Source organism: Tachypleus tridentatus, chromosome 5, assembly GCF_004210375.1.
Source record: "Tachypleus tridentatus isolate NWPU-2018 chromosome 5, ASM421037v1, whole genome shotgun sequence".
Taxonomy (NCBI): domain Eukaryota; kingdom Metazoa; phylum Arthropoda; class Merostomata; order Xiphosura; family Limulidae; genus Tachypleus; species Tachypleus tridentatus.
In genome coordinates this window covers 11,529,392-11,555,486 of record NC_134829.1, presented here as the reverse complement: position 1 = coordinate 11,555,486, position 26,095 = coordinate 11,529,392, and the positions used below count along the sequence as shown (strand labels likewise).

At 31.9% G+C, this 26,095-nt stretch overlaps 1 protein-coding gene across 16 annotated transcripts in view; it reads right to left on the bottom strand.

Moving 5' to 3' along the window:
• Positions 1 to 26,095, bottom strand: part of LOC143250516 (uncharacterized) — a 71,164-nt gene that overhangs the window by 7,814 nt on the left and 37,255 nt on the right. For 12 of the 16 annotated variants that reach the window (XM_076501166.1, XM_076501174.1, XM_076501167.1 and 9 more), the window contains one exon: positions 17,528 to 17,690. In XM_076501166.1, the coding sequence (XP_076357281.1) occupies positions 17,528 to 17,690 (163 nt within the window). Of the gene's footprint in view, positions 1 to 6,098; positions 6,194 to 8,171; positions 8,288 to 17,527; positions 17,691 to 19,520; positions 19,544 to 20,736; positions 20,919 to 26,095 lie in introns of those variants that run through there. The other 4 variants (XM_076501179.1, XM_076501180.1, XM_076501182.1 and 1 more) reach the window with 4 other exon arrangements.

Below are 26,095 nucleotides of genomic sequence, written 5' to 3'. Positions count from 1 at the left end.
GAATTTGGCCATTGATATTAATAACAGGGCACCACTCACATTTTTCTTAGGATCAACAATTGACAGGAATAAAACCCTGGAACAACTAAAACAGCTCTTTCTCTATTCCCAGACCAACGTGATAACTCTAGAACTAAGTTCTACATCCCAAATATTCGCAAGAGATGGAAACCCTACAGGTTGGGTGGATAATGGTGGTGAAGATGTGAAATGAATAAATAATCTAAGAACTTCTGGTACTCATGGATCTGTGGTTAAGGTTAACACACATCAAGAAGTTCTTGGAACTGAGCCCCCTCAGGCCCCAAAGTAATACAATAATCACCAAAACTGCTGGCAGTGATTCTGCCATACAGCAGAATCCTTGGATATGGACATAATTTATTTGGGAACCAAGGAACTAATTTCAAAAATCAAAACACTCAAACAGGGGTGGAACTATGAAATTTGAAATGCCAACAATAACAAGGATGAACATAGAAGTCAACAAATGAATCAATATGTATGCTAATAATGGTTCTAGCTCATCATCAATGAAGTTGGTGATCCTGAGTGTCTTTAAACAAAGTTTAGCATAAAGAAAACAAAACATTGGATTTTAGAACTGTAAGTCCATAGATTTACCTTATCCCACCAGGAGACATTGAAATATTCAGTTTAACTACAAAGTCTTCCTTGGAATACCAAACCTCAAGAAGCAAATGTATTATTTAAGAACTCTCAAATATGCTTTCACCTCAAAGTAGTAGGCTAAATCACAAAGTTCTGACAACTGAGTCAGATGAGGCATAATTGTTCTTTCATGTAACTAAGAAGTAAACCTCCTACATGAACAACAATGCTTATGGATGAAGATAAAACTAACTATTCGCTCTCAGACCTTTCTACCATCGAATAAGTTGCAGACTCAAAACAGCTGGAGGATGATGCAAAACATCACACTCTCAATGAACCAACTGAGGAAAACTTATTCCAAAGTGATCTCCTTTCTCCTTTTATTTAAATAGTGTGTTTATTACCATTGATTAGAACAGCATTTGGTCAGGTAATTTTGTTTTGTTAGAGCAAAGCAAAGGTAGGCTATCTGCTGTATCCACTAGAAGGAATTAAATCCTGGAGTTAAACATTTTAAGTCCATAAGGGAAGCCAACAGACTAAAGGAAAGAGCAGTGAGAAGAGAATCTAAATTATTTCCAGAATGTCAAGGATTGCCCTTAATTGCAGCATCAAAGCTCCTTGGAGGAACACCACAGAGATGATCACTGACAGTCTTACAGAAACCAACTAGGTAACACAGAGATTGCACAAAGTATCTCCAAATGACTATAGCACTAGGAAACCTGTTAGTGATGCTTTGTTGAGAAAAAGTGATGACATTATCTGAATAAGGTGCTTATATATCATACCAAGATAGAGTGCACATTGATGTTTATAAAGAGTGTCACAAGAATAAATACCACCAAGGGCAATCAGAAAGGAATAAAAGACTGGAAAAAAAAGCAGACCAATGCACAGATGGGCAAAGGGAGAAACCTTGTCAGTTGAAAAACAGTTATATTGTGAGGCAATTGTCACACTTAGACAGCATTAATATAAAAACAGCAGTGATATTATCAGGGTCGTATTTTGGTGCTTCAAGTCGAGAATAAAAAAAAAAGAGTCCGTTATGACCAAGAATTTCTGAACAGAAATACATTCTTGATCATACATCAAAACAAACTGTTCAAACTATTAGAAATGAAGATAGTGACATTTGTTGGTTGGTTGTTGTTAAGAGCAAAGTTTACACAACAGGTTAGGTGCTTTGACCACCACAGGTAACAAAACCCAATTCTCAGCACTTCAGACTAACCATTATGCCACTGGGTAATTAAAATGGTGAGGAGGAGAACAGTGGAAGTAATCTTGGTTATGGAGATAGAGAAGGAAAACTATTTTTTTAAATGTTGCTTATATTTCAAAAGTAGAATGAGGAAAAATAACAAGAAATACCACTATTCTGCTATTTATGGCTACAAATAATTGTATTTTATACAATCTAGAATGTTCAAGTTTCAAAATGTCTGAAACAACAGTTTTATCCTTAATGGGGGTTGATATTAGGCTACAGGAATATGTAGGGCACAAGACTTTTAAGTTCCACTTTTTTAAAGGTTAGTATCCACCAGCAGAAATGCTGCCCTACAGGCTGCTGATTACCTAATTGTAATATTCATACATCATTGAAAAAAATTAAAATATATACATCATCTAAAAAAATGATTTTATTCTTGTTCCTAATGCATAGGAAAAATGTCTGGATTGTGCTCTTTTCATAAACTTCAAAATTATCAAGTTTTCCTGATGTAAACTGTAATGTTTACACATACTAAAAATGGTACCATTTGTTAAACAAATAATTTTGTTTTTAAGAACTCCACTTTCTCAGTGCTACTTTTAAAATATATAAATAATCAAATCCTTAGATACATTCCTAGTGTTTGTTTTTGAATTTTGAGCAAAGCTATAGAAGGGCTATCTGTAATAGCTGTCTCTAATTTAACAGTGTAAGACTAGAGAGAAGGCAGCTAGTCATCACCACCTACTGCTAACTCTTGGGCTACTCTTTTACCAACGAATAGTGGGATTGACCGTCACATTACAATGTCTCCACGGCTGAAAGGATGAGCATATTTGATGCAACGGGAATTCGAACCCGCGACCCTCAGGTTACGAGTCAAATGCCTTAACCCACCTGGCCATGCTGGGCCCCATTCCTAGTGAAAAATATGTTACTCTTATGGACATTTAAAGTTGTGTTCTTTTCTATAAATAAAAAAAGAAGGAAAGGAAAAAAGATTGTTACACATAATACCAGTTTTTTCTAATTACCTGAATCTTGAATACTCATAGTGTAAAATGTTTTATGGATTTTTGTTTGAGGTGCCACTCAACAGAGGTTCAGAAGTTTTTTCATACATAGATGCTACATCCATTATAGTCAGAATAAATATTTTGGTTGAATATATATACTCAATAAAAACCTCCATTGAAAAACCTAACTTAAATAACAAACAGCAGAATTAGCAAACAACATTAGAAAGCTCATTTAACCAACCTTACTTGAAAATTCAAATTTGGTTTAAGTATATTAAACTTTTAAAATTGAGCTCCACTTAAAAACCAACATACAAATAATGAGTGATAGTGGGTCTATATCTAGACAAAAATAGAATTTGGTTTAGATGATGTTATATAGACTACAGTGAATGTAACTACTTATTGAAACTTAGAATTTTTGTTACATAGATGTTAATATTTTTCTAACTGAAAATGCATCACAGACAGAAACTTTTGCTCACAAAATATCTCTACTCGATTAGTACTTCCCTCTATTGGCACACATTTTCAATGCTCATCACTAACCTCCCTAACTTCCACCTCTGTAAATGATTATGCAACAGCTCAACAACAACAGGAGCATGATACAACACCTACTGTAATCAGCACCCTCTCTATAGCTGAACTGGCTAATCACTTTGAGGTTGGTCAGATGACCTACATCAGATAACACTAAAAAGTGGGGAAGGTAGTTGTAGTACATGAGCGAAATTAAGTATCTATATCTATCAGAAATATTGTTGACTGTTTTGACACAGATAACAAACAAACATAAATATACAACCAACAACTGGTGGCACCTGGAATTGTACATCAAGTGCTCAATATGAAGAGCTACAATATAATAAATATTAAGCAAAGTCACAGAATATATAGTGCAGGTTTTTGAGAAAAAACATACCTGGTCACGCACTACTCACCACAGAGTGTAATTCGCAATACTCTAGCAAGAAATCCCCATATAAATAATCACAAAAACATAGGAAAGAAGAACTAAATCTGTAGCGTAAAGGAAAATGTCAACAAATTTGTGAGCAAAAACAAACATATCTGTACAGTATTATTGCTAATTGAGAAGTGATTATTGAGTGCAAATGTGGAGAAGTCACTGGTAACAACAGTGGTTGTGTTGCACACACTGATGGAGAGCTTCTGCATAATCATTTACACGTAGATATGCAGAAGTGGGAAATGAAAGGCTAGTGGCAAGCAATGAAAATTTTTGTGATAGATGTAAGTACTAATCAAGAAGGTAACATATCATATCAGAAATAAATACAGCCATGCAGGTGTCACAAGATTCTATATATACACCTGTGTATATTATTATGACTGTGTCAACAGAACAGTGAAGCATGTGTGTGACTGGCTGAAAAGGATGATATCATAAGTATACTTATGATGTTTCCTGTTAAATTACGGTAGAATTCTATGGTTTGATACAGTAATTTTTTTTTATAACTCAATTATACATACAAAATATAAAAAAAAAATTGTTTCATATCCTGCACATGCAAAATTTTAAAAGGCTTAGTTACCTATGCCTAGCAGCAATTAAATTCAAAAGTCATAGAAAGAAGAGAATTGTTTGCTTTACTACTATGTTTATTATTCTATATTTTAAGAAAAATAAGTAATTAAATTTATTTTTAAATTGTAATAATCTATACAAATATATAGTGTACAGTAACTATACATTACAAAATAATAGTCCACTAAAACATAGCTATAACAAGGTCACTTTATAAAGACCAAATAATGACCAAGGTCAGTTTTATATTGTTCGAAATGTTAAAATGAGTGCACATGCACCATATCAATGCAAGTTATATAAGGTTAGCCAGAAATGACTGGAGGGTCAATATAATAAAAAATATTAAATATATGTGTAAATATATAATATTTATGAGACATAAGCTACTGAGACAAAACATTTGTATTTTCATGTTAAAATCTGTAAAAATTATGGCACAGAAAAAAGCATAATTTATATTTATTTTTTATTTTTTTTATGATGGTTATGAGGTCAATCAAATTGACAGATCCCACATAGTTAGGGTAGACAAAATATAAAGTCTCAATGAAAACATACATTTGAAATAAATTTAGGAGGTTTTAAAAATTACAAAGATAATATTTAAGGTTTTGGGGACAAATAATAGTTTTTTTTTATTCTTAACATGAAATCACTTTGCACTTGAAGTAGTAATAAAAAGAGACTCAATGTTTTCAGAAAAAATCTTAAGTAAAATCATTTCATTAAAAAATCTGATTTTTTGTGTATAAAACACTTGTAACCTTTACTAAAAGTCTAACAAATTTTGTCAAAATATACATACTGCATCTAAATATTTATACTAAGTCTGTTGTGAAATAGTTAATATTATAATCTCAAATGAACTTATAGTAAATTGTCAATAAAAAATAATTTTTTCAACTTTCTTTATCTTGTTCTTATTTTCAAATACATATTATTTATCTAGTTGCATGATTAGAATGTAAATAATTGTGAATAACATGCACATAAATAATGTTTAAGTGTATTAATACAATAATATATTCTAATATACTGCACTACTGGTAAATCACAGAGCATTGTTAAGTTAATCCAAATGAAGGCATTACTTATGCTGCTAGAGTACAGAACAGCAGCATCCAATACATACATGTTGATACCCCAGATAACCTGCAAATCTAAGGAATAAAATCCACAGCTTCTTGCAAGCATAAAAGTGTTTATTCTTGGTAGGAGATTGTATTGGTATATAACAGCCATTAGCTGCTTTCAGCACTTTGGGCAGAGCACACTATCCTAAAAGTTGCTCATAACCATCCTCCTTTCAAACTGTGTAAGAAACACATTCAATATGCAATAAAGTCACATAAAATACTACACAATTTTCATAGACATCATGATACACTGATTTTACTTAAGCCACAATAATCACCTAAGACTGAAAACTGCTATCAGCACTTGTAATGAAATAGTGAGTGACGTACTTTTTCTTGTTTCATGCCTTAACTGTTGCTTTAGTAATTAAATTTCAGAGATTTAAAATTTAAAATCTAAGCAGTACAAATTTAGCTATTAACTAAAATATTTTACAAAAACCAAGAAGGTTTGACTAATCCAAAAATACTCTCTCCCTTCTAATTTCTTTACTGTACTGATGATGGTGACAAAATAAAACTTGTGCCACTTCAAATGTCTCTCTTACTATGTTGGTTCTGCTCTGCCATGAAAAATAGCACTGCACTTGTGGCTGCTTCCAACTGATCACGACTTTCATTTGGAAATCTACAATTTTGCAACCTATGAAAAAAACTGATATTTTTAGAAAATATAAAATTTTGCATACAACTTCACAACAATATCATAACTTTCATGAAATTGCCCTTGGTCCAAACTAGGTTGCCTCTTTCTGAAAAGCAATTATATCAAAAAGAAATCTAATGATAAGTTGGAAAACAAACTGAGATATAAAAGAGTGTTTAAAGCATGCCCAGTACAAATCATACAGAAGCAAAAGCACAAGAACAGGTATGACTCAAAACAATGGTGAAAACAGGATTATTACAGAATTATTATAGAATAAAAGAAAAAACATGATAGTATTGCTGACACAATAAAAAAAGAACTAAATAATACAGTAAAACAAGAAGTAATATTTACTGAAACTAACAATGATAAGATAAAGTAAATTCAAGAATTTCTAATTGACAGGTTTGACAATCTGAAAGACATGGCTGTAAATATAAAAGTCTCACATGAATAATAATTAAGTAATAAAATAATCAAAGGAAGAGAAATAGAATTTAGAAGAGCAAGATGTGAGTGCTGAAGCCCACAATATCCCACATCTATATCACCCTTCACTGCCTGCAGACAGTTGTGGGAAGGTGACTGCTCTTCAAAATAAAGAAAAATTAAAAAATAACAAGGTATTACCACTTGAGGGGTAAGTAAGTTAAACAAACGTACCTCCTGAAGTTGGCATTCCAGCCCCCATTATGTCAGTAAGGCAGTAGTCAGTAGCTCAGTAGACAAATTATACTAGTATAAAAGGTCCCAACCAGTTATCTATACTAACTAGTATAACTCCCAACTATGATCCATTAAATCCACTTTAATTACCAATTTTCAACTCTAAATGAGCCTTCATTTGCAATAAAGTGTTCATCAACATAAAGTAATGCCAAGTTGTTTAAATCACTTTATTAACAACTAAAAGTATTTATAAGAAACTTTCAATAAAATTTCCTATATTTTTATTTCTTTATATTTATTTAATACATTCTTATATTTATCACAGAATATTTTAATAGTTTTATTTAGTTTTTTATTAAATCCATTGAATATTAATTTTTGTATCAATATTCAACATAAGTACTAAAATATTGTAATTTATTACAAATTTTACAAAATCTGGATAATTGTAAAGTTATAATGTTTAAAACAAAAGAGTATGGTACATTACTATTAAAAGAGGGTAAACCATATACTGGAAAAGCAAAATATTTTCATTTATCAAAAATATTTGGATTGATACAGTTATTAATTCTTTTAATTTCTAAATCTAAATAATGTGCCTCTACATTAGATATCAAAGTATTTTCAATTTATAATTCTAATGGAAAAATACTGTTAATAACTAGTTATTTCAGGGTTATTTATACTAATTAAATCATCTACGTGTCCATAAGTTAAAACAAAAATATTTCGGTTTATGTAGTTTTAATAAACCTATTCTCATAAAAATAAAGATATAAATTTGTAGCAGCATTATCAATTCCTTTTACAATCTTAAACACTTCAATCAAATCCCCTCTGACTTCTTTTTTCAAAAGAAAATAAGTTTAAGGATCTTAATTTCTTTCTTAATTTCTTCTCACATAACAATTCCTCCATCCCATGTACCATTCTAGTAAACCTCCTCTGAACCCTTTCCAACAATTCAATTGTCTTTCATATGGTAAGGATGCCAAGACTGAACACAATACTATGAATGGCATAACCAGTGGCTTATACAATGAAATTTTGACTTCCTTAGACATGTATTCAACATTTCTGTAGTAATACTTAAAATTCTATTTGCCTACCACTAACTACAACACACTGTTTGGATGGCTTTAGGCTGACTGACTACTACACCAGGATCCCTTTCCTTTATAACAATATTAAAATTATTACCATTCAAATTATACTTATAATTCAAGTTATGATTACCCATATGCAATACCTTGCATTCATCATAACTAAAACCTATCTGCCATTTATTTGCCCAACTCACTAAATGATCCAAATCCTTTTGTAAAGCAGCAGTATCCTCTTCACAGCCAGCAACACCCAAGATCTTAATATCAACATGGAATGTACTGGTCCTTTAAAGCTGTTCCACCCTCTAGACTAAATTAAAGTAATGAAAAAATTTAAAGTCAGCTATTCTCATTCACATGCTTAACAAACTGTTAGAAAAATGAAACTGTCTTAGCTCAAAATGACTCTTTAAACTGCTAAAATTTATGTTTGTGTCCCCTAGTCCTATTATTCTCACTTTTAAATATGAAAAGATGATGCATCAACACTGTCAATTCCCTTTACAATCTTAAACACTCCAACCAGATCCCTCACAACTCCTCCTTTATGAAGAGAAAACATTTTGAGAGATTTCAACCTATTCTCATATGACAACTCCTCCATCGCAGGCACCATTTCCATTTTAGTAACTCTTCTCTGAACTCTTTTCAAAAATTCAATGCATTTCATAAGAAAAAAAAAAGAATGATAATCATGGAACAGAAGCAGGAGGAAACAAATCAGCAGATAAAGTCAATACAAATATCAAAAACTGACCAAATCAGATGGGGCATGAAGAAGAGCATGCAAAATTCATTCATGTCTCAGTCATACAAGGGAGTTGGGTAAGGGGCTGAAAATAATGAAAGAGTGAAACATAATGGATATAATAGGGGAAAAACACTTCTAAGTGTCTGAAGAGGAGATAGGTAAAGAATAGGGCAATATGACAGTTAGAAAAGGTTGAGATTAAGGATCCATTGATAAACAGTTAGGAATACAGGGAAGAAAGGTGGCACACAAAATTACTGCTAGGAGGAAAAGGATGGTAGTAAAACCAAAAACAAAAGAATAATGCTATATTAATGGAAAACCCAGCTCAATGATAGACTGAGTCCACAAATGAGAGCAGAGGATATCACTTAATGAGGAAGGAAAATGTGAGTGTGAACCAAGATGGAGAGGATTAACAGAGAGAGGAAGGGCATCTGAATATCAAACTGACCAAGATGTAGATGAACAAATAGGTACTAACAATAGGGCCAAAGAAGTAGAGTACTTTGTAAACCAAGGCCAAGAACAGACAAACAGGATAAAGATGAGAGAACAGACCTGGTTGAGAAAATCAACAGCTACAACTGAAGGGTTAGGAACAGAAGACCATAAGAGACAGAAAGCCCAGATATACCATAGCTTGCAGGCAATGATAATGAGCTAAAGTCAGACAAGGAGAGAAAAGAAGAAAATGCCCCAAATACCCAACAGTGTGTATGTGTGTGTAAGTGAATGCTTAGGGACCAATATGCCTCCCAACTGAGTAGCCATTGTAAAAGAAGGTAGGTAGGACAAGAGGAACTAAGAATAGGCTGACAGATATAAAGTCAATGTAAAGGAAGGTTAGGCCCAGATCATTACTACGGCATAGCCATTTGAAAAAAGCCATAGATGGGATTGAAGAGAGGAGAACAAAAATTAGAAAATAAATGAATAAAAGAGAAGAAAGGAGAAAAAACTAGGTGCAGACATGAATTACTGAGACCAACAGCAGGAGAAAAGATGAATACCTATTAATCATACATATGTAACAGTCATTGACAAGAAGAGACAAACAAGATGTCAGGAAGTAAGAAGACAAAAAAAAAAAGAGGAAGATCTGGAATCTAGAATGGAATTATCAGTAAGAAACTGATCTAGACAAGGAATAGGAGTAAAAGATAGTATCGACAAACAGGACAGAAATCATCAACTATCAGTTCAGGTTACTAAGAAGAAAGAAAAACCACTGGAGACATCCACACAAAGAAATGAATTTAGGTAATAATAAGTACACAACACAAAAGGAAAGAGTACAGGAAAACATGTAGCCCAACCAAAAAAGTAATAACTGTAGGAAAATAAATTGTGGAAGGACAGAGTTAAAGAAGACACACAGGTGAAGCACATAAGTGAATGAATGTCCACAAAGGCCCATCTCAGGTAAGATGAAGTGCCCCAGATAATAGGTAAAGGTAATAAAGGAAGTACAGAAAGATAAAATATGTAATATCATGGAAAGAGAAAATGAAACAAAAAGGAAAGGGAACAATCTCCAAGTTGGCCAGGTAAATACCTATGAAAGGAAATTGAGTAAAGGATATGAAGGAAGGTTACAAACTGGACAAAAAGAGGCATCAAGAAAGAACTTGAACATTAAAAAAAGAATTACTAAAGAAAGGAAACAATACAAATCCTAATAACAAGCCAGGAGAAAAAAATAATTAGAATCTCTAAAAAACATGAGTCAGGGAGTGATAAAACAAAAAATAAAGAATAACAGCAAAATATAAGGAAAGAAACATACTTGAGAATGAAATACAGAAAGAAAATGAAAGGGTTAAGGTTGTGTCACAAATGGTAAGCAATTACACAAATCAAAACAGTTAAAGAGTACAGTCCATTAGATTATTTCCAACTGAGGAGAAAGAAATTTGGATAACTGGATGAGAATATATGGCCCAGAAAACATGGTAACCTACAATGGCTGCAAAGACCACAGAAATTAATGACCCTTCTAATTCCTAAACATAAATTACATCATGCACTCAGAATTAAGTATAACTCACTGTAGTTTGAGAATTTATAACAAAAAAATTAAATCTTTTTAAGCAAAACCTAAATAAAAATAAAATTTAAAGTTTCATTAATAATGCAAATCTAATTAAATTGAACACAGACCAGAAATTTAAACATGTCTGTACAATGTAATGCCAAGGAGAAGAATGAAGGATCATGAGTGCAAACACACAGAAGGAATTATTGTGCACAGGTGTGTTGCCCTCCATCTAGTCTACAAATTTTGTTACATGATAATGCTATCTTGCAGGAATGCAATTCATGTAAAATTAGGTAAAAGTCACCTCAAGGATAGTGGCATGCAAATGTCTTTGGTAAGATGCACTGTAGAAAGATAGTTAAGCTATTGTGTGGAGGTGAAGTATCAACTCAGTATAACATATTACAACATATTTGTTATTGGTGATTGGGGACGCAATGATTTATAGAATTTGATCGAGGAAAAAAAATCCAGACCACAGCCAAAGACAGCAGTTTATCCAGAAAAGCAAAGTGTTTATAAAAAAAATGTTATGTACAGAAGTTTATTTCATTTATTGTCATTTCACATTCTTACACTTCTTTACTTTAAATACAATAACTCATATTCTAATTATTAGCTGTTTGTTTCATTCATACCGAACTACATAATACAACAACGACATTTAAATGATTTAGCTATTTAAAGAATATCCTCTTCGGATAATGCTGCATATGTGAAAAAAATATCTAAGGGCTTCAGTTAATGTGGCACAGCAAAAGCTTCATACATGGAAGGTTTTATTAAACTATGTTTCAGTGGCCAAGTAACTTTAGTATATACATCTTGTACAAGCCATTAACAAACTTCCTGAGTTTTATAGTTACAAGCAGATTACATTTAACAGTGATCTCATCTCATAATTCTGAATGATCACAGTACTGAAAATATTTAAAAAATACCGTAAAAAACCTTAAAAACTAAATCATTTTAATTGTACCAAAACATTGGAAATAATAACATTTGTTGCAGAAAATTATAACTCATATTATTTATAAATTGATTTTAAAAATTATCCAAAATGACTAACAACTTTCTTGGAAAACCAAGTGAAACCCCTGTGTTGTCTGATGGATGACTAGCACCTTACTCAAAGTAGTATTGCAGTACACTGTACACTTATGCATGCCCACACCACAAACATAAAGTTAACTGAAATTCTCACCCATGATCACAAGAAAATTCTCTAACTGTAAAATTGAAAATTTAAACTCCAAACCAAAAATATTTTTGGTCCCTTTTTTAAGCAAAAAATGGTTCCACTTTTAACAAGAGAAATGTTGGTACAATCCATCAAGAGGTATTAAAAACATTACAAAAAGTTTGCTTTTGTGAGTAGCTAATAATGCTTTAAGTCACGAAACAATTCATCATAGATAAGCTGTGCCTCTGTGCTGCTTTATACACATAAATTTTGTATGGAGTTAATTGAGCATTAATTGCTATGCATGATAACACAGTACAGCATGTACAGCTCAGTTATGTTACCACTGCTGGATGTTTTTATACATACATATAGGCAAGAGAGAATTCACAATGAAAACAAACCCTGATCATGAATATTTAAGGAGATTAATTTCTATTATAGATATGTAAGACAACAGAGCTAACATGGCTATCTCAACTCTGATCTAAACTCTAGTAAGACTTTCACACTACTCAGAAAACTGCATGAAAAAAGATCAAGATACAAGCACCATGCTGATGTACTGAGACAACATTTACAGAATAAAACTATACCAAAATCCCTTAATTTAAATCCACCAGTTAAAACAGGAGCTAATGACAAATTGTTTTGTTCACAATGGAAGAAAACTTTTCATTCCACCTCACTTACACTTACAAAACTCATACAAGACTTCTGCAAATCCACAACTGACAACCTAGAAAAGAAAATTGCTGCTACAAATTCAAAGAATAAAATATGATCCAATGAACAAGAAAAACCTGATGCACTTATAAACAAAACAATTAAGGCTTTTTAAAATAATGCAAAGAGCAACAACAAATAATACATCATAATCTTTTACATATGGACAAAGGTTTCTCCCATCAAAGTCACAACTTCTGTTTACAACAAAATATTAACTTTAAATAAATTCATACTAGTACCACCTGTGAGCCACTGGTTAATAACTCCAACAATGTAAACAGGTAACTGAGCTCTCTCCAAAAACAGATCTTATTTCTCATTCCACTAACATAGTCACTTTTCCATCTGATCCACACAAATCCAAGAACATTTCCAATGTTGTCAATTTGTCCTCTAAAACACTAACTGAAGCTCAACACAAACTTCTTAGTAAATGTCTTAATTTTTTCCTACCCCTAAAAACAGATATTTTTAAAGCAATTTCTGACCTCCAAGAATTTGCATGTAGATTAAGACTTCAAAAATTTTTCACAACCACTTACAATTTAACGAAAAATCCTTCTGGTAACCCCCAGCTAACAGGAAAACAGAGTTTTATTGCTGGAATTGAAAAATGAAGTAATTCAAGTTGTTAAGTCCAACTTCAAAGTACAAAATGATCTCTCCCATAGTGAAAATTCTGCTCTAATATCACTGAAACACAAAAATAAAATTATTATTAAACCAGCTTAGCTGATAAGGGCAGTGCCATTGTCATTCAAGATAAAAGAGACTATATTAATGAAGTTTACTGACAACCTAATGACACAAACCATTATAAAGAGGTAGATCTGGACCTCACACCACAACTTGTTAAAACTATTGAAGATAAGATACGGAGTTTAAAGAAAAGGCAACACATCATCGGTGAAACTTTACAGTTTGTTCTACCAAAACACCCAGTTCCAGGTCGCATTTACATGTTACCAAAAATACACAAACACAACAATCCTGGTTGTCCTATTATTTTTAATTGTGGTATTCCTACTGAAAACTTATCTGCTTATGTGATCACCACATCGTACATTAAAGACACATTTTCTAAACATGATCTCTGAATTAACAGCAACAGAAAACTTCCTTCAAATACTATTCTCTGTACTATAGATGTTTCTTCTCTACACAGAAACATTCCCTGTGATGAAGGACTAAAAGCCCTAGAATCTTCTCTGCAAAAATTAGACAAATCCAACACTCAAATTATTACAGACTTTGTTGAATTAACACTTACACTTAACAGTTTTGAATTTAATAATGAATTCTATATTCAAACAAAAGGTACAGCTATGGGTACCAAGATACCACCATTTTTATGGGAGACTTAGAAACGAAACTTTTGGGAAACTGCACAGATAAATCAATATTTTGAAGATGCAACGTCGATTACTTTTTTTCATTTGGATAGGAGAAGATTCATTACTGTCCTTTTATAAACATGCTAACACCTTCCTCAGTTCTATTAAATTTACTCTAGACTACTTCACTATTCGAATAAGTTTCTTGGATGCAACCCTAACATTAAAAGATGATGTTCTATATACTGATTTGTACCAAAAACCAATGGAAAAGCACAATACTTACACAATCAAAGTTGTCATCCTTCACACACCAAACGCATTATCACATTCAATCAAGCACTTAGATTACAGAAGATATGCTCTAATAGTAAGAACTATGACCACCACATTAATTCTTTGAAACAGACTATGACTGAAAGAGGTTATAAAAAAAACACTATCACCCAACAAGTTGAGAAAGTTAACAATATACCACATGCATCTGCCCTGAAACAATCACTTAAAACCAATTTTTCTTGTTTTTCACTAGTTATTACTTATCACCCACAAATAACAAATCTACCCTGGATACTAAAGAAACACTCCTGCCTCCTTCAACTTAATGAGCAATTAAAATCTATTTTTAAAGAAGTTCATGTCGTTTCTTTCAGAAAGAATAAAACTTTGCATTCACACTTAGTTCATGCTAAATTAAACACTTAGCTGACACCAGGCAGAAGTCAACCTTGCAATAGCAAGCAATGTCAAACCTGTAAGTTCATGCAGGAAATGAAAAATTTTTCCAATAAAGGTAACCAAAAGCAGTTCAAAATCACTACTTCCATAAACTGCTCTACAAAAAATATTTACTTAAACCAATGTCAAAAATACAATTTTCAATATGTGTGTCAAAAATGTTACAACTTGTAGGTGATCCTGTGCACTGACTACTTAACCTGAATTCAACTTCTTACTGATAAACCTTCAGTAGAAACTAAACAAATAAAATTCACAACATTAAACTCAGAATTTTTATTGTTAACCATCACAGCTGAAACACCCCCTTTTACTTGTACACATTCATGCATAAGGTTAACATGAGACAGACACGACCAACATGAGAAAAAATCTGCAAATTATACAGACAATAATAATGATAACTGTAAACAAACTTTTATGAAAGTTTCAATCAGTGCAAAACAAAATAACAGTAAATAAAACTAGATTTACCTCTTCACAGATCAATACAAACTATGAGTGTAAATAACAACACATCACTGGTATGCATAGATACATGAGAAGTGCTGAGTTATTGTATTCGTATTACAATCCAGTAATGTGTATGAGAATTCTGATGCAAGTCTAGTTTTACCACAGCCAAAGTTTAGGGTTTTGGATATTTGAAAGCTTTCAACTCGTATTACTTATTTATAAGAGCAAACCAATATCTTGGTGCAAGAAACCTATAATGAATAAAAGATGCCTTCACCATACAACTCATAATAGTGTCAACATAACAAAGAAATATAACCAGAAAAAGCCTCATAAAAACATTCAAGTTGTTAGTGTATTCTCATACTAATGGGGGAAATCATAGATAAGTAGATAGCACAAAAGAATTTCTAACAAGACAATCCAAAACCAAACTCTGCCTTGACCAACATGAAACAGGCCTTCTCAGGCATTATGGGTTGGGTGGAATCCATCCAGCTCATAAAAATGAAAGTAATTACACTCTTATTTTTGATAATGTATTCATATGTTTCATGCCAAAAATATCAGTTTCTAAATTAAGTATTCAGATAATTCAATTAAAAATTTTCTCATAAATTCTTTTCTTTTAGAATGTTGATTAGGTAACATGCAAAGTAGTTTTCATTTTAAGATTAAAAATACTTTTATGCACGAGAAAACTTTGAAATTTCACAGGAGAAATCTTTATAACCTCCAGATAATTAAAAAAAAAAACTTTCAACATTATCTGTTATTTTCACTATCAAACTGGGGCCTCTGTACATGTTCAATACATTTTACTAATCTTATAACCACCATACATAAATAAGAAACAAATATAAATTGTTTTTTCTTTCTAGAGTGACTACATATTATAACTCAAAAACATAGATGTTTAATCTAAATAGCTCAAATGTCATATTATGCATTTATATATATTTATTTTTTTTATATCAACTTTTCAGTCATTTGTGGCTAAGATAGGTTACAATAACATGGCAGAAGTGCACGTTACCATATCCAAGAATATACAACTGACCTTTAGACTTTATAAAGTGACCTGTCTTGGTTGTATTTTAGTGGACTAGTATTTTGTAAAATACAAACACATTGCAGTTATAATACATTATATATTTATATATAATATTACCATTTACAAGTAAGATTTTAAACTTATTTTTCTTAAAATATAGAACAGTAAATAAGGAAGTAAAGCAAATAATTATCTCCTCTAATTACGATCTTTGTACTCCGCTGATGCTTGCCATAGAATGCTAAGTCTTAAGAAATTCTGAATGTGGACAAAGTGAAACAGAATATTTTTTAGGTTATATATATAAAGTTAAATAACCAAAACATCATGAATTACAATATCGATACCACAGAAGTCCATTATAATTTATCAAATATAGAAACAGAGCTGTATGTGGATCAAAAAATAAATAAAAATGAAATTTCAAAGATGCTAAAAATTCGAATTACTAGCACAAAGGTTTGTCTCAAAAAAAAACACACAAAAACAATGCCATTATATATAAAAATGGCTGGGAAAACCAAGTGTGGACATCCTGAGCTTTCTACTGGTTATTTACATCATACATAGAATTAAGTGTATGTAAAGAATAGTTTCCAAAAATTGAAGAAGATGAGTAGAGGCCACTGTGTTTGATACAGTACATTAGTGATATTTCATTATATAAAAAGATAGGAGGTTTTTATTTTATATAGTAGCTTTTAGATATTGGTAATTTAAGTTCTTAATTTGTACAAAACTATGGATTTGTACTTCAACATCACAAACATCTAATCTGAACCAGTGCTGCATTCAACATCCCATGTGACACACAAAAATTGATGTTTAGGTGTGTTTTTAAATATTTACTTTTACATTAAGAAATTAAATAATGTATAATATGAAAATTTGAATTATAAACTACAGTTTGATACCAAACTTATGTAAATTATTTCACAAATAATAGTTGAATAAAATTTTGAATGCAACTCAACAAACACGATGACATGGCCTTGGATCCAAGATCAGTCACAGCAGAATTAAGCTAGTCAGTAATTAGTACACAGTACTAATAAAAATAGTAGTCACTGATTGGTAATTGCACATAAATTATTGTACAAGCTGCTGAGCATAATATAGACTTTGGTGATCAAATAGGTTGCTAACCATGACAATGAATAATAACATTTGATTGTTTCAATGTTACTTTCATATTTAAATGATTCTACAACTTAAATACAGGAAGCATGTTTTTTTACATCCTTTTGAAGATGTTTGTACTTACCAGATGTTCTTTCTAACCCAGTGCCAATTTGCTGCAACTCTTCCTGCAATTCATTTTCTTTCTGTAAATCTAATATATCATCTTCATTACCGTCACTGTACTCAGCAAGGACCATATTGTGTGAATTGTCAGGTTCATTAGTTTTTACCCTGACAAATGTGTTCTGAAATCAAAGGATACAAAGCAAATGTCATAACTAATCTATGCAATCAAATACATAGTCTCTACAGCTTACTAAATTTAAACTTGTAGATTTGTAACTTTCATCTGAAAGCTGTAACTTTAAATCCCAGAAGATGCTACAGTAAGGCAGACAATTTATTGAAATAAAGTTAAGTAACAAACACCAATGGGATCAAAAGTTTCTATTAATATTTTGAACTGTGAGTAACATGCAATTAATGGCAATAATTACAATGTTTTTTTCATGATGAAGACATAACAACTGTGTTATGATGAAAAATATTCATATACAAATACATGGTACACTGCAAAGACAAATTTAAAATTACTATACACACACACACACAATCACAGACACACACATATATACTATACTTCACCCCAGAAACTGTTTTATATGCCTATACAGAAATGAGCACATAATAATAAAAGAATTTAATATTTAAAAATGGGATTTCAACACAGCTATTAAAACAGCTTAGCTTTATCAATGCAGTAAATTACACTATGTAACAAAATTTTTACTTTTTCTTGTTCCTGGGCTGAAAATGTTATTTCCCAATTGCTTATGTCTAAAGTAAATGGAAAATATCTATTTTTCTCTTCAAACTTTACTTTTGTGACAAATATAACAAAATCATGATGGGAGACTATATTTGTGGACTGATACATGAAAGTGATTTACATTACGGTCGCAAATCTTGAAAAACTACTCGCATCTAAACATTTTTGTTCATTTTTGTATAACTTTTATATAAATACATGTAAATCTTGATTCATATGTTGTTTTATTCAGACCTTACACAAGTGAAAATGTGCAAATTTGCCTGTTTTTACATAGAAAATAGATTATTTTCTAATTTCATTATCCAGGTTGCAAAAGCAAAGTTTGAAGGGAATAATAGCCATTTTCTGTACTTTTACAACATAAGCAATTAAGAAATAACACATACTCTCCAGGAATAAAATTTGTGTTACATAATGTTATTAATCAAATCAAGTTTACTTCTTCATTATAAGTTAAATAATAAAATACTTAATTTCAGATTACAGATGCATTATCATTTATAAACTGTTCTCTATTACAATCATTAAAATAAAAATATTTCACAGTTTTCAATCTCTCTAAAGAGAAATTGATATTATCTACATAAGAGTATGTTGGGAGATTTTCAGGAATACAAATAAAAAGTATCCCAGAATAACATGAATATATTATTGTTGTAGCCTCAAGCTTGAATACAACATTCTCAAAATCGTCACACTTTTCAGACTCATAAAATGAGGATGTGGCTAAACTTTTCTATAAAGTTTTAGAACACTACTTTAGCCATATATATAAAACAAGAGTTAGGTAAAAGTAACCAATAGTTATAACTATTGAGTGGTAGTAAATTAATCAGTAAATACTGAGAGAGTGGAATCTTTTATGTATTAAAAAGTCTATAAGTAACTTATACAGAAGCTGTTAAAAAATGGTGTTGGAAGTGGGATGATTTTGGTAGCAAAAAGAACTAGAAGTAAATAAAACATGATGACAAACAAGTGCACAAAATGAGAACAAAGATTTATTTAAAATGATAACATAGTTGAGAGAGGACCAGGAAAATTACAGAAATGTTAAAGAATATCAAAAATTGAAAAGAAAGTCAAAAGAAATCTGAGAAGAAAAAATCAAGAAGAGAAGAATTTCAATAACTTTCAGAAGAAATGCCTTTAAAAGTCAATATTATCAAAGCCAACATTTAAACAGCCATAGGAAATATGCAAAAGGATTTTTCATAATACAGATTTACATCAGATTAGTCACCTAAGGTTCATTAACTGAAGTTCTCCCAAACCTCTGACCAAGTTCACTGGAATAAAGAGAAATGGAACACAAATGCACAAATCCATAAGTTTTATTTACACACAAAAAAAACATATAAAACAAAAACAACAAGACAAATACATCTCATGAATATGTGAAAATCCTCAATTAGTCTCTCTCACCAATTAAACATGAACCCCCCATATATAAATCAAGTAAAGCAAAAATAAAACCCTAGCAAGTTTTATGAAAATTAAAACATATATTTGAGATACTTGAGCTATTAATTTAAGCAAACTCTACTTTCCTCAAAGTTGGAGTGCATTGTGATCCAAAGCTACTTTAAAACAGTTCACTAACAGTGAACATTATAGTGAAAACAAAACTTAAAAAAGCCCTCAAAACCCCTAAGTTTATTTTATATTTAAAAATACAAGTTAAATGAGAAGCCTAAAAAACTTAAAACTCTGCTTTTAATTCTTCTCTCTCTACTCTAATTCTTCCAGAGTAGTTCCTATGTTTATACTGAAATGTTAGCAAATAATATGGCACCCCCTTAGCTATTATCCAATTCTCCAACAAGATCAACTGCTTCTGTCATAATGTTACCAGTTAATTTTATCAATAGTGAATACATATGTTGTACATAGCAGTAAAATGGAAGTTGAGTAACTTACTTCAGCACCTTACTATATCCAAACTGAGAACAACACAAATGCAGTAATTTGAAAAGATTTACATATTAACCAAGAGGGAGCTAAATGCATGATACAGTCCTGTAGCACAATTATAACATTAAGTCCTGAATCCAAGACCTATTGATTTCTAGTTACACATGTTAATTACTAGCCAACATCATGCTCCTTAGTTTATTTGTTGTTAACTTGTTTTGAGGTTTCATTTTACTATGTTCAGTTTATCTTGAATTTAGTCTTATACATGTCAAATAATGTTTTCCTCTGCCACATTCATAGAGATGTCATGATATGATATTCTTAGGTGTACTATTAATCTAAAAATGAGTGTAGAAACCATATTAACAACTGAATTAAAAAAAACTATAAGATCCAATTTGACAATGAAAACAAAGAACTCTTTACTGTGTTATGTACAGAACTGTCCAAGGGACACAATGACACAAGCAACAAATAAAAAGCAAAACTATGTTACTTTTGAAATAACTTTAATGGGTAACAACAAACAAAAGTACACTTACTTGACAATACACTAGTGTCCAAACCAAAAGCCCTTAACTCATCTACACACTATATCTGTGTCATTGAATGTTGAACCTTTGCTGGGATTTAATGGTACCAGTCCTTGACTGAATATTATAGTGATTCTTTTCTGTGATCCTTTCTGTTGTCCCATTAATCTAATTTGCCCTTGGTCTGCTTTCTATTACAGATTGTACGATTCTTTATTACTGTCCAATACCAACTAGCCAGCTAAACAGTTATCAGCTGTTGCAAAAGACTGTGATATAGCAATATTATCTAAGTGTGAATGTAGCTTTTCAGAAGTCTCATTATATTCTTAGCAGTATTACTATAGCTTGCCAAAAGAACAAAGAAAACTGTCTACAATGCAACTTCATTATTTATAGTCATCCACATAAACACCAGCACATTCTAAAATTTATGATACACCTTCCAAAATTCCTCAAAACTGATTATTACTGACTAACCCAAATGAATAAAAATCACTCAGTATGGAGGAAGAGCCACTAAAACTTACAAACATGTAACACTGAACATAAACAAATGAAACACAATTCAGCCAGACATTTTCATGAAACAGCATTTCACTGTAATTTCTAAAGAGATCTTATCAGGATGAAAACATCTGAAAAGTTAGCAAAAAATCTGTTTGACCTAAAATAACTAACAATCATACAGGTCATTTCTCTCACAGTGCAACACAAGTATCTCTCATGGATATGTGAAAAATCTTAATTAGTCTCTCTCATCGATTAAACATGGTAAGTACAAAACGGAGAATATATGTATCTAAAGGGCATCTTTACTTGCCAACCTATTCCATAAGAAAGTAAACTTAACACCAAAACAAAAGGTAACTAAAGTGACAGCATTTACCTAACTCTCTTTTCCTAAAACGACATAAACTCCAAAAAAGCCTATGTGACATGAAACCTTACAGTTCTAAGTGCACACACAGTCTTCACTCATCTGAACAATAGCAAGGAAAAGAAACACCTATTACTCTAGGATACTACACTATAAGACCAACAGTGTCAAATATAAGCACTTATTAATCATAAATTGTAAGGCTATTTACAAAAATCCTTCAAGTATATCCACATAACAAATATAATGACCATAAACTGTCACCACGAACAAACTTTTTGTAAATCCCAGAACTCACTGATTGTTGCACTTTATGTCTTCACAAGGGTATCATTTTTATCACAACACAAAAATCTTTGATAGACAAAATGAGGACTAATATCTATTACAGGTGATATTAAATATCCTTAACTTGTAAGCTTATTCTAACTTTTCATATAACAATTGTTCTAACACTAACAAAAATATATATAAGTTGTACACAAAATATTAATCAAAGTCAATTTTTTAAACCTGCAAAAAACTTAAGTTTAATGAGAAAATGCTATACAAAAGGAACTAAATTTTAACTAAAGTATCAGTTTAAATAAACCAATGTTTGTATCACATGTAAGAATATTCATGAATTACTATTTGCATCTTTATAAGTAAATTTTTCAAATGATAATAAAAACAAATTTAAATCTGCATAAGGACTTCCACAAAGAATGCCTATGATGAAACTAGAAGATTCATTTTAATTATATCAATCCACAGGCTTTAACATCCAAATAATTTTTCATTTAGGCCCTTTCTGATACAAAATAGCCTTTAAGAAACATCCAACTGCAGGACTTCTACTTCATAATTTGCCAGTTATGATGCTCAGTTTTTAAAGGACAGTAAAAAAAACCTTAGACATGCTAATCTGTATTCCACACCATTTCTTTCAGGTTCTGATTTAAGATGCCACAACTGAGTACTCAACAGGATATCCAAATGGCTGAACATGGTCACATGTCTAAAAACATGTATTGAGTATGATAGTGAACACATGTAGCATACTATTGTTCAACATTGTAACGAAGCATACCTGGACAATTTCTTTGACTATCATTCAAATTGCAAGTACAATAGAAGTTACTGATATTTATAAATTATTATCATTTTATGTTTTAATCTCTAGAATCAAGCATTGATGCTTCTTTGCACAAACTCTTTCTTCTATATTTATATACATTAAGGAATAAACTGTTTTACATTTCAACTTTAAATGCGATTTATTAATATTCCTCTTTTGATATGTATGCATGCATAGTTATTTTGGAACCTTCTTTGTATTCTTCCATATCTTGTTAACATGAACTTCAGACACACCCTTAACATTTTCATGAACCTACTGACACAGCTCTCTTGAATCAAGATTGTATGGCTTTCACATCTACCTCACAAAATACTCTGTGCTCATGTGAAGTGTACTTACTTTCACATGTTTATTACATCACATTCCAGACACTCTTAACTTTTTGTTCTAGAGCTGTGCTTGAGCTTCCAGATATTTTGAATCTACTCAGGTCTTTCCAAAATATTTTTTTGCTATAAGTTGGCAAAACTAGAAGCTTCATAATTATTATCAGTATAGAATATGTATTTTTCAAGTTCAATGACAAGTCAGTCATTATAACTACTAACTGCTAATATAAAACTAGCAAAGAAGCTTCTGAGACGAGATGTTTACACAAGCTGATAACACAGAAAGGGTAATGAAATATTTGATCCTGTTCACACCAGAACAGTGTTACTGATATTCCCTTATTTGTTTGCTTTTCACAGAGTAAATATTTTGCCAAAATGAAAGAAACTTTATACAAACTTACTAAATAGTACTTAGTTTCCAGTTTAAACAATATTCACAACATAATTTAATATATCTATTGTTTTTTAGGACATGAAATTTCTAAAACTTTGTTTTGATACAGTGTTTTAAAAAATATTAAAAATACTTCCATTTGTCATGGAATTTGAGTTCTTTCTTACTGTTAATCAGAAGTTATAATTTTCCTAAACTGAAAACGTATATCCAATAGGTACTCATTTCCACTCAAAAGATTAGGTACTCTCATACAATGCTGCCTCCTATATTCAAAAGTTTCTTTACGCATGCCACAAGACTTCCACCCACCTATTGAAATTAGAAGATTCCAACATGTTTCTCATCTAAATCTTCATGAATCACTTTTAAACCAATAGCAGTATCTGCTCACATGATGCTAGTGTCTCCCTCTACTCTCCTCTACTAAACCTTCACTTCAAAGTTTGTCAGACAGTGTGAGAACTGGAAAAGTGGTGAGGAAGAAAGTGTGAGGGAATGTAAGTGTAGAAAAACTATAACTTCTGATATGCTACTTACCTTTTCTCACAAAATTAACTAGAGTACCACAATGAGGAGATCAGATAGGGAAGCTACACCACTTTTAACCCAGTTACACTATTTGCCTGTGTGTGGAAATTTGTAAAATAGAAACAGAAAGTGTGAGATGTAGAGCTGCTGGTGTGCATCAGACAGTATTTGGCACATCAACTACATCCAAAACCTCCTCTATGAGGATAAAGTGAGAATCATACTGTCTTCACCTCCCAGTCAAAAGGGGTGGACTGCATGTGTGATGGGTTAACTCCAAATGGTATGGAATACATAACAGGAAACTACATCAAACTTAAGGTGATGGATCATCTCATTGTATGTGTAAATGAAAAGCAGGAAGCCACATCAATCAGTATGGCAACAGATCAACTCCACATTAGTGTATTTAGGAAAAGGAGGCAACATCTGATTGTAAGGTGACAGAGTAACTCCTGTGGTGCAGGTACTATTAAATATGTAAAGAGTAAAAGGAGACCATGAAATCCAAGGTGATGGATCAGCTATTGTGATAATGTACATAGTATAAGGAGGCCATGTCACCCAGGAAGCTAATGGATCAGCTCTCTTGAGTTTGTATATAGTGTCAGGAGGCCATATCATTCAGGAAGGAGATGAAAAAAACTCCTGCAACCACGTAAGTAGTGTTAGAAGGCCACATCATCCCTGTAGTTGCATAAATAGCACCAGGAAGCTATGACAGTCTGAAACCAGGTAGATCAACTCCTGCGATAGCTTAAATTGTATCAAAATACCATATCCACCAGTAACACGACAGATGAACTCCAGTAGAAACCACATCACATTTATACCAGCAGACCACCACCACTGCAACATTCTTATAGCCAACTATTTCATGAAAACCATTCAGAAGGAAGCCTTCACGATCCACCACCATAGCAACTTGGAACTGGTAAGTGGTAATAACTCCCATATTCCACTTGAAGAAGGGAGACAAAAAATGCATTGTAGAGTCCAGAGGATTGTCATTATCTAAGACCGTGCAATGGGTGACCACAATACCATATTTTGAAAAACAGACCATATCAAGTTCTCTCAAGAGATGGTAGGGATGAGCAGCTATCTATTTCTGCTTTATTCATGCAATTATTGTGAAGTGAATAACCTTCCAGCAATCTTGTGGAACACCCAGCCATGGACAAGAGCATGTTGTCAACATGACATAAATCATGGATTTTGTGGTTCAAGATTACCTGGTCAGGCATCACTCATCATAGGGTGGTATTTGAGAGATGAATTTAAAACAAAGATCCTTGCAAAAAAAAAAGCATTTATAGAGACTTATCCAGTTACACAGCCACACCAAAGTCTGAAGTACAACTACAGGCAGTAACTGACACTCCATGAATGCAGAAATCATGACATGATGGAGATAACGGGAGATAAACATCTGCAAAGTGGTCAACATACCCAATCACAAAACCTTTTCCAAAGGCTAACCAAGATGAAAAAGGTGGTGGAAGATTTGATATGAGGTAGCATGGAAGAAAAGACAATGAGAAAGGGACAACAAGAGAAAAGGGTCAATTGGATGAAATGACAAATGCAACTGGTAACGGTAAATGAAGAAAGATTCTGAGAAGAAGAGGGTTTCCAGGGAATGGGAACCTTTAAGGAAGCCATGCAGGCAACACAAAAACAAAGTTTATGCACCAGGCATAGAAATCTGTATGGATCAGGATGAAGGTAAAATGAGAAACAACAGGAAGAAAAATTGGCAAAAAAGTTACCTTCACAAGTCGTGAAGATAGTGTGAAGGAAGGAACAATCCATGTAAAAGAGAATACATGTTGGGTGTTACAGTGTTTGATGGGCAGCTATTGTGGATATATCTGAGTGACACCACCCACAGACCAAGAGGGGTAGAAAATATGCTTTAAGAGATAGGTAAAACAAAAAATACAAGCCAATGGGCTCAGGTAAAATAATGCAATAGAATACAACATTAATGTTCCAATCCAAAAGTATCAGATACAAAGACAGCTAATGCATCCAGAAAGAACACATCAAAATGATATGGAAAGGGAAGACACTGTGGTAACAAGAAAAATAAAAAAAAAGGAGGT